At 48.7% G+C, this 10,142-nt stretch overlaps 1 protein-coding gene across 1 annotated transcript in view; it reads right to left on the bottom strand.

Moving 5' to 3' along the window:
* Positions 1 to 4,444: 4,444 nt before the first annotated feature.
* Positions 4,445 to 10,142, bottom strand: part of PLCD1 (phospholipase C delta 1) — a gene marked incomplete at both ends in the record, with an annotated part of 44,647 nt that continues 38,949 nt past the window's right edge. Inside the window, 4 exons of the mRNA XM_082014733.1 lie at positions 4,445 to 4,536; positions 4,894 to 5,043; positions 8,181 to 8,313; positions 8,837 to 9,015. Coding sequence (XP_081870859.1) covers positions 4,445 to 4,536; positions 4,894 to 5,043; positions 8,181 to 8,313; positions 8,837 to 9,015 — 554 coding nt within the window. The remainder of the gene's footprint in view (positions 4,537 to 4,893; positions 5,044 to 8,180; positions 8,314 to 8,836; positions 9,016 to 10,142) is intronic.

Genomic DNA, 10,142 nt, shown 5'->3' with positions numbered 1-10,142 from the left:
GCCAGTTCAGCCCCTTCTCACCTTGCAAAAAGGCTGCTCACCTAAGAACAGCACGAATCAGTTGTAGGCTAACATGCATAGCCCAGTGCAGTTAAAACAAATGAGAACCTGGCTTGGGAAAAAAACCCCACTTATTAGGAACATATTTATTAGTTGATCTATTTCAAGGGGATGGTGAGATTTAGGGTTAGACACAGTTGATTTTGACTGCCAAGACAAGACTCTGACTATTTTTTCCTTGTTCAGACAGCGTCTCCAATCTCACATGGCCTCCCTCAGCACAACCGGCTGCAGGTGAACTTGAGTCCACCTGCCTGCAGAGCAGAGGCTGGAGGAAGCCAGAAGGGTTTTGGGTATGGCCTGAGGCAGAGTGTGTCCCACTGACGGTTTTATCAGGGCTCTGTCCCTGTGACGTCCATGGGGCTGAGAGCGCCCATCCCACACTGCGAGCTCAGTCCAGTCGGGGGGGGCAGGGGTAAATGTGAGCAATCAGTGATTAGGGATACAACTGTAAACTAAAGGAAGAAACACATATGTTTAAAAACCCAGAAGATGTGGTTTTTCAGCTGTACCCCACTTCCAACCTGATCAGTGATTCCAAATAAACAGCCAGGGGTGGCACCGTAGGTGTCCTTGATCAGCATGTGGGGTAGGACGGCAGCAGAGAAAAGCTCTGTGGGGCCACAGATCCTTCAAACAACTGGTCCTTAATGGGATTTGGGATTTTTTTAAAAGAACAAACTGAGGAGGTGAGGCCCTCCCTGTTCCCAAACACCACATAGCCAGGACCATTTGTCTCCCCATGCCCATGTACCCTGCTCCTGAAGCCCCCCCATCGCCCATGAACATGACATGACCCCGTCATTACCTCCATGCTCCTGCCACCACCTTGTCCCATTTCTGCATGAGGGTCCAGCCCAAACCCCATTGAGCCCCACCGTGCAGAGTAAGGTGAGACTCAAGCAGAGACACCAATCAGCCAAATTACCTGCTCCTGTTGTGCTCACGCTGGATACAATCAGTGCTCTTTATCCCTGCTTCAGCCTCTATTGCCACTGCTGGAAGCAACAAATTTGCATCATCCCGCTGCGGCATGCTCCTGCCAGCTCCCAAATTAATAAATTGCATGTGCTACTCAAGAAAATGCAGTGATGCCACCTATCAGCCATGACCGTGCACTTGACAAGCATCACGCAATCAAATGCAGAGCGATGGAAATACAGCCGGATTAGGGAGATTAGGATGTTTCCCTACAAGTTGCTTTCATTCCTCCTGCCACGATGCTTACTGGCACACATGAACGGACTCAGAAACCAGCACGGGTTTTTACAGAAAATAGATACTTCTGATATTGGGGCCTGTTGGAAACTGCTGCTGCTCTCCTCTCCTCATGCGGACAGCTGGTTTTACTCTCTGCCTCTAGTTTCTAAAGGAAAGCTTCTCACCCACATACTCCCTTTCATGTCACTTGCCACTTTTGCTATGGGGTCTGGTGGGCCATGTCCTGTTTTTGCTGCTCTTTTCACCAGAGCTTTTCGCCAAGACTGGGGCTCCAGAACTTCCTAATCTGCTCAGAGATGAGATCCCTCGATAATGGCATGGACCATGTCCCTTCCTTTGGGGAGAGAGAGGACACATTGCAGCATTGTCTATCATAGAATCATAAAACCATCGAATCATTTGGGTAGGAAGGGACCTGTAAAGGCCATCTAGTCCAACCCCCCTGCAGTGACCAGGGACATCTTCAACTAGATCAGGTTGCTCAGAGCCCCGTCCAACCTGACCTGGGATGTTTCCAGGGATGAGGCATCTACCGCCTCTCTGGGCAACCTGCGCCAGGGTTTCACCACCCTCATTGTGAAACATTTCTTCCTTCTATCTAGTCTAAATCTACCTTCTTTTCATTTAAAACCATTACCCGTTGTCCTATGGCAACAGGACCTGCTGAAAAGTCTGTCCTCATCTTTCTTATCAGCCCCTCTCAGTCCTGGCAGCTGCAGGAAGGTCTCCCCGGAGCCTTCTCTGCTCCAGGCTGAGCCCCCCCAGCTCTCCCAGCCTGTCCTCCCAGCAGAGCTGTTCCAGTCCTCGGAGCATTGCTGGGGCCTCCTCTGGCCCCATTCCAGCAGGTCCCTGTCTCTCCTGTGCCGAGGGCTCCAGAGCTGGACACAGCACTGCAGGGGGGTCTCCCCAGAGCGGGGCAGAGGGGCAGAACCCCCTCCCTTGCCCTGCTGGCCATGCTTGCTCTAGTCCATCCCATCTCCATCTCCGCTGCTTTCCCACCTGGCTCCAGTAGTTTTCCCCCAACTCTCCTACCTGATGAGGGATGTTCTCTCTTCCCATGGAACTTGTCTGCCTTTATTTAAGTGCACAACAGGCAGAGGAAACCCTGGTTTCTCTGTGTAGTCCATGACCCTGGATAGTGTGGTTCTGCCCCCACATCTCTCCCCGCTCCCTGTCCCCCACTTCTCTAGTGCTGGCCACAGCAGGTAGGTGAGGGCTGGCTTCTCTCAATAACCCAACTGAAAATCTGTTCCTGCAACACCAAAAATGCAATTGATTTGTTCTCAGCCAACTCAGCAGACTGATCCAACTCGCCCCACAAGAGATGATGCGGACACGAGAGAGGGGCACGAATGCCTCTGATCATGCCTGCTCTCAGGCCGCGCACTGCAAGCTCCCTGCATGGTACGGGGCAGTCCTGGGTATCCTTCGCTCCTGCTTTTATATCCCATGACTCCTTGAAACAAGATGCTGAGAGCATCCTGGGAGCAGGGATCGAACTCAGGCTGTCTCAGAGTGGGATTCAAGGATGCTCCAGCCTTGGCCTTCAAATGCATCTCCTGCTACAACATGCCCCATCCCCAAGGTGAGCTGAGAGCCCACGTCACTGCAGGACCCCCCCGATCTGCCTCAGTGGACTCTTTCAGCTGCTGGTTATTCATTCAGTAAGAGCCTTTGAGTTGTGGATATAATTCACATTTAATTTGGCAATGGTTTACAACATCACACAATATTTGTAGTGAAGAGGAAAAATCAATGCGTCCAGCAATGATTACTGCAGCATAACAAACTCCAGGTAGGACTAAATGAAACCCAGTTTTGCATTGGGCCAAAGAATCACTAAATCCAGGCTATTTTGGACTCCAAAGTAGGTGGGGGACTGAGTGGACTGGAATTTGTTGAAAAGGACATTAACCTCTGTGGTAGCAGTCCGTCCTCTCCACTGCCAGTCATGAAGAACCCCAGGAAGTCTGATAGCTTAAGAAACTAAGCAGGTCTATTTCCAACTTCATGTGTGTTGTATTCAAGTACGACAAAGAGGCAAATACTGACAAGTAATTGAACTTTTCCAGATTTTTTTTCCTTTTAATAGTCTAACACGTTAGCAACATAGTTGGCACTTCAAAATATATATTATTTTATTTCAACAATATTCCCTTAACTCTGTATTTGTACTTGAAGAAAAATCGCCTTTTGCCATAAATACTGTGTTGCTGTTCAAAACACTCTTGTCTGTTTGTGCTAGGTTACCTCTACAGTGCAATCGGGACCAGCCTAACATTTACAACGGTTTCTACTGCCACTTCCTCTGTGTTCAAAAATGATGTTTTTCTATAAAAACACAAACAAAGAAAGTTTTACTGCATTTTAAAAAACAAAAAAAAGCCCTACTGTCAGTTGAGCATATTTCCACTGTCATCAGCAAAAGACATTCTCTGAGGTTCCCTTTGAGTGGGTTTCACTTTGGGATAGAGGGAAATCTGCCGTTCGGCAGCTTCTTTCTCCTTCACAGGAGGAGAGCCAGGCTTTGAATGCAAAGCGATCTGGCTGAGAGCCAGGCACACAGGCAGAGTAGTGTTCATGTATTTTTTATTATAATACAAAAGGAAAGTCAAGTTATATAACATGGGCCTTTGTAGTGCAGCTTTCTTTTTTAATCTGTAACAGATAAGAGAATTGTGTCCCCATTTAAGACTTCGTAGGGTGAAAGACAGCTGACATCTGAAGTTGCAAGAAGTCACCTGGCATCCGGCCACTGATTTCAGTGGTGGGTGGATTTTTTTCTTGCATGGATGTTGGGTGTTTTATCCAGATGTCTGACCGAACGCAACCCAAGAGCTGTACTTTGCTAAAAAGGAGTCCCTATCCTCTCGCTAAAAGCAGAATTAAAAAATCACACTAAATAAAGTGAACTAAAAACCTAGATGGATTGGTCGAACAGGTACAAAAGGATTAATGTCAACAGCAGCATTGGGATGTTTCCAGCACGCAGAATGGAGAAGGGCTGATGGTTATTTCACATCAGGGGTCCCATGGAACACTGTGTGCTGCTCCAAGAGAAGGCACTGGGGATTTGAGGGGACCCTGATATTAGCAGACTTCTCATGCTGAATTCCTTCTAGGTCTCTAACGAGGTTCGCTGTGCCCTGAAAGAGCTGAGCTGCTAATCGCAGTCCTGGATATTGATGTACACAAAGAGGGTGGAGGAGGAATATGGGTCTCCATTCTTGGTCAGAAGATGGATGTGGCGGTAACCTGGAAGCAGAGACACAGATGGAAAGTGGCCTTTAGTCCAGCTGGAAAAATATTTCCTAACATTTGCCAAGACCCTGAAAAAACACCTCCCTGCTTCTGAGAGCATTTTGCTCCCAGTACCCCACAGAACAGGTAGGTCTGAGAGGCATGACTTTGAGCACTGGTAACGTTACGTGCCCGAGGCCACTGGTGACAAGGGGATCCCTTCCTCAGAAACTGTTAACAGCTGCTTAATAGACCATTTATCATCTTGTCCATACCCCAGAAAGAGGTGTAAGGGGTCTGGACCACTCATCCAGGATGCTGGAGCTTCCCAGAAGGCTCAGTGAGTGTGAGGAACAGGGAGCAGGACCTTACCTTGCTTCAGGCTAGTGAAGGGAAGGGTGTACTGCCCAATGAAGTCATTCTTGGTCGACATATCAAAGTCTTCCACCACAAACCGGACCAGGGCAAGTGCAGGGATCTCTATGTCAAATGTAAACTCTTCGTCCCACTTTGGGTTAAAGCCTGAGCAACACAGACAAGGATGGAGATCAGAGCTGCTCACAAACAAGGATGGCAGTCAGAGATGTTGGCAGATAAGGATGGCAGTCAGAAATGCTTGCAAATAGATGGAGACTTTGCCTGACTGCCAGTCTAATCTGACCCAGGACAAAGGCCTCCGGGGGTGCCAAGATCATTGTTCCCAGCACTGACACCAATTTGCTACCTGGTATTAAATCCTTCAGCTTCGGCTGCTCACTGCAGACCTCAGCACCATGCTCCCAGAAGGCAGCGAGAGGCAGGAGGGGCGTGAACTCAGCTCTGCTCCACAGCCTCTCGCTGGCTGATATGTGGATATCTTTGGTTGCCATTGGACCAGCTGCAGATTTTTACAGTTCTAAACCAAGGGGGAGCAGAGAGAGAGAGAAGAGCTGTGCCTTTGTGTTGTGACAGCCTTCTGCGGCTTTAAGTCTCACTGAGTGCTCAAGGTACCTTGACCTATCTGTCACCACTCCCTGTGCCTCAGTTTCCCTGTCTGCAAGAAAGATTAATAAGGAGTGTCTGATTACAAAAAGCATCATCAAATCGGTGGGCAAAATGTTTTATGTCTCCCTGTATAAGGGCAGTGTCTGAGACAGCCAGATTAACCCCACTTCTGTTATGGGTAAGAATCCTGTGATCCGGACTCACTGCAACAAAACTGAGCACCGCCACATCAGATGAGAGATGAAGAGCAAGCTCAGTGCTCTCTACGCAGGTCACGGCAGGTGCTCTCTGCAGTTCCAATAAAGCACTCCCCAGAACCAAACAGGAGGAGAGGTCATCCTGTTTGAAACCCTGCTGCCATCGGCCTGGCCTGTGCAGAGCAGAAGCCCAAGGACTGCAAAATGTCAGCTCGAGCCAGCTGGTCACGGACGGTTTGTGGACGGCTCGGCAGGAGGCAGGGATCTTTCAGCTGTCCCTGAAGGTGCTGAGATGGGGCTGTGGACAGTGCCATAGCAAAATACCTGTGCTGGTGTTGGACTTTCATAGGATTAAATCAACTCAATTGTTCAGATAACACACATCTGCTCCTGACCCCCTTCATCCTTAGGGAAAGAAAACCATGTTGCTGTTCTCATGGAAGCAGAAATCATGAAAGATGAGGGAAAGTCATGGGCCCTAGGACAGTAGGTTTCACTGTACTGACATCTGGGCGGGATTTTCTACCCATCTCAGAGCCTCAGTAAGACACTCGGAGCTGCTGAGGCAGCAGGTTCCCACAGCCTCTCAAGGTCCTTGGCTGCACCACTGGGACCTGATCTGTGCCCACAGCCCCCACTTCAATCCCACCAGCATCAAACTGGGTGAGCTGCCAAAGCATGGTCACATATCTGAAACCTCAGCCCATGATATGCAACCCCTTCTCTGCAGCTGCCCCTTTCCAACATTGATGTTTTCATGGTTTGATTCATTTTCCACTGGGCAACACTCCCTCCAGCATCCCTCCAGCGTCCCTCTGCCCAGCCAAGGGCTGGCCGTGGGGCTGGGTGTGCTGAGCAGCCCCGAGGAACAGGCCTGGCAGGTCTGAAAGGTTCCCTACACAGCTTTCACTTGAGACATTATAAAAATCATTGTAGGTGACGGAAACGGCCGTGGCTTTAGGAGCCGGGCCAGATTTTTTCAAACAGGAAAGAGGAAAAGGGAAACATTGTTAACAGGGAGGAAAAAATGTATTGGCTTTCTAGCCTTTGGCTCTTACTCCAGGCAGAAAAGTAGTGTGTGTGTACCTCTGTGTTTGTCAGTGGGAGGGTGAGGACTGATTTCTCAGGCTCCTACTGCCACGTTACTCTCACAGGAGAGACAGCTGAACTTGCCCTCTGCAAACTCTGAAGGCCACAGTATTCAGACCGTGACAACAGCGTCCTGGCCTGTACCAGCAATAGTGTGGCCAGCAGGATTAGGGAAGTGATCGTGCCCCTGTACTTGGCACTGGTGAGGCCGCACCTCAAATCCTGTGTTCAGTTTTGGGCCCTTCACTACAAGAAGGACGTTGAGGTGCTGGAGCATGTCCAGAGAAGGGCAACGAAGCTGGTGAGGGGTCTGGAGAACAAGTCTTACAAAGAGCGGCTGGGGGAACTGGGGTTGTTCAGTCTGGAGAAGAGGAGGCTGAGGGGAGACCTCATCGCTCTCTACAACTACCTGAAAGGGGGTTGTGGTGAGGTGGGTGTTGGTCTCTTCTCCCAACTAACTAGTGATAGAGTGAGAGGAAATGGCCTCAAGTTGCGCCAGGGGAGGATTAGATTAGATATTAGGAAAAATTTCTTCACTGAGAGAGTGGTCAAGCATTGGAACAGGCGGCCCAGGGAGGTGGTGGAGTCACCATCTCTGGAAGCATTTAAAAAACGTGTGGATATGGCGCTTCAGGACATGGTTTAGGGGGCATAGTGGTGTTGGGTTAATGGTTGGACTTGATGATCTTGAAGGTTCTTTCCAACTTTAGTGATTCTGTAATTCTGTGATTTATTTTATCACGAGGTCAAAGACTAGACCACTCGACAGAGCCCAGAGAGTCTAGGAAACCTCCATCTTTCAAGATATTCAAAATTAATCTGAGCATCTTGAGTTAGCTTTGAGGTTGGTCCTGCTTTGGGCACGGGCTGGAATAGTCAGCTCCAAAGTCCCTTGCAACCTCAATCTCTTGTGAGTTTGTGACACTTTCAGGATAAAATCACCCTCAGAAGAAGCCTTCTCTGGGAAGATCTTGGTGGGGACCTGTCCATGCCAGGTCAAGTCTAGCTGCATGGAGGTAAAGAGAATTTCCAAATCTCTAGCTCTGCAAATTTGGCAGCCAGTCTCGAAACAACTCATATGGCTGATGTTTTGCAGGGAATTTCTGTCTCCAAACATCTCAGAGAGAGAAGAGAGGAAAGAACCCCTGAAAGTAATTCTCCATAGGGACATCAGTCTGTGGGGCTAGTTCATGCCACCAGCAGACTATAACCAGAGTCCCTGCACTGAAGTAGGCCAACAGCATCTCATGTATCTGCTTAGCGTGGCAGGCTTGGGTGCACCTGGGCCAGTCTGGCCACAGGGCAGCAGTCTTGGTGAGGAACACTCTGCTACATGAAACCACAGGGTTACTGCCCCAGGAGAGCACAGCATGGAAGAAATCCCCTTACCATTGTTTTCAATGACTTTGGTTTGCTTCTTGTTGTTATCCTGTTGGATGCCGTGGATCTCTACCGTTACCTTAGGATCAACAATGGAGTTTTTGCTTTTGTTCACCTTGGGCAGCTGCTGACCAGAGATGATCTGTGGAGGAAACAGAGGAAGAGATCAGGACATCATCAGGAGTGGGGTCTCCTTGGCAAACTTCCCTCTCCTTCTCCAGGAGTGCAGGACCTGTTGTGACTAGCCTGTCTTTCAGAGACAGTGTTGTGACATCCTTCAGAGGAAGCTGTCATGAGCCAAAGCACCTAAGGAACATTGCTCCAGCCCACCAGCTGTCTAGGGGACAGGTGACTTTTCTAACTGTCCCCACAGTGATCAAATGATACTTGGAAACAACAGTGGTGACTGTTGACTGCATGTCTGCCTGTATGTTTCTGTAACGACAGTGAATATTGTCATTAACCTCTCCTATCACCGAACATTAAACATGTAAGTCTCTGGAGGATGAGAGCCCATGCAGGACTGAAGCAGAGACCCCAGCGGTGGGAAATGAGTAGGGTTAGGACAACATTGCCCAGGTGGGATGAGGAGAAGGAGAGGGTACAACCTATACACCCCCCCGAAGGTGGATGCTACTGAGAGATTTTCTGACTTCTATTCTTACTTTAAGCAGAAGTTTCTTCTTTGTCCCCCATGTTCCTTCTGTGATGGATTTTGGATTGAATTTGGTTTGCTCATCCCGGAGGAATTCCGGCTTTAAGACATACCCAGAGAACCCATTGTCCTGGAACCGACCCTGGTAGACATCCATTTCTGTGCCTGCTGTCTGGAAATTTAGGGCAACTGCAACATAAGTAAATAACATCAGTCACTTTCAGATAAATCAATGGGAGTCTTTTTATACTAATTCTGTTCACAGGAAATTGCACTTCATGGACATAAACATTGGCTTTTCCATGCTTCGAAGAGCACCGATAAACTCTGACCCTCGCAGCCTACTACCCCACAGGATTTCTTACATTCGTAGATGTTAGAGACAGGAGGAGCCATTACAGCCATCTCAGTTGTCCTCCTGCCTGCCACAGGGTCAAAAAGTGTCCTGCATTGAATTTTGTCACCTGGTTGGGCAACTGCATCTTTCAGAAGAACCTATTCGTTTCTATGCTGAAGGAGTTATCTCCTGCAGTGAAGCCAGCAAATCCTTCTCAGATTGTTTTTCTGGCTACTTAGCCTCATTAAAAAAACCTCCTTTCCAGCCCAGATATGCCTATTTCCATTTGCCATCCTGAGGGCCATTGATGCCCTTGCTGGTTAGACTAGAGAGCTCCTTGCTGTCTGAACTCCTCATGCAGTCGTACGGAAGCTGTGATCAAATCATCTCTTTATTGTCCCCTGCCCAAAATAGATCAAGCCTCACTGGTGTCCTAACACCAGGTAGATTTCTTGTATTCTTTCCAATTTGCCACTGTCTTTTCAAAAGCATTGATGTCAAACCTGGAAGCAGTCTCAGTGAACAGTCTCACTAATACCACAAAGGGAGTGGCACATGGATCCCAGCACCTCCTCAGTACTCCCTCGATTTCTCAAGGGTGATGCTAACCTCTTTAGAAACTTCTAAGACACCTCTAGGACAGACTGCAACTTATCCTGGTCCTGGGTCTTACATAACCTGTAATACTTGATGGCCAAAAGCATTTTAAGGCACTCCCCTTTTTTTCCACCTGCAAGCAAGACTTTAATAACTGCAGTATACTGGTTTTACTGGGAGTTGCAAGTACTCAGGGCTTCTGAAAAAAACTTATTTTGGGCACCCAAACTGAATTCAGGTCAGATAAGGCATGTAGCTCTGGCTTTAGTGAACCCAAAAAGACCTGATGTTGCCTCCCAGCGACTCTCGCGAGGCCAGACTCAGTGCTAGGGAAACAGGCCGATGGGTGGTACTTGTGCCCCTCATGGGGGCTGCAGCACTC

Source organism: Phaethon aethereus, assembly GCF_964289735.1.
Source record: "Phaethon aethereus genome assembly, chromosome: 2".
Taxonomy (NCBI): Eukaryota; Metazoa; Chordata; class Aves; order Phaethontiformes; family Phaethontidae; genus Phaethon; species Phaethon aethereus.
This window is presented reverse-complemented; position numbering and strand designations above follow the sequence as displayed.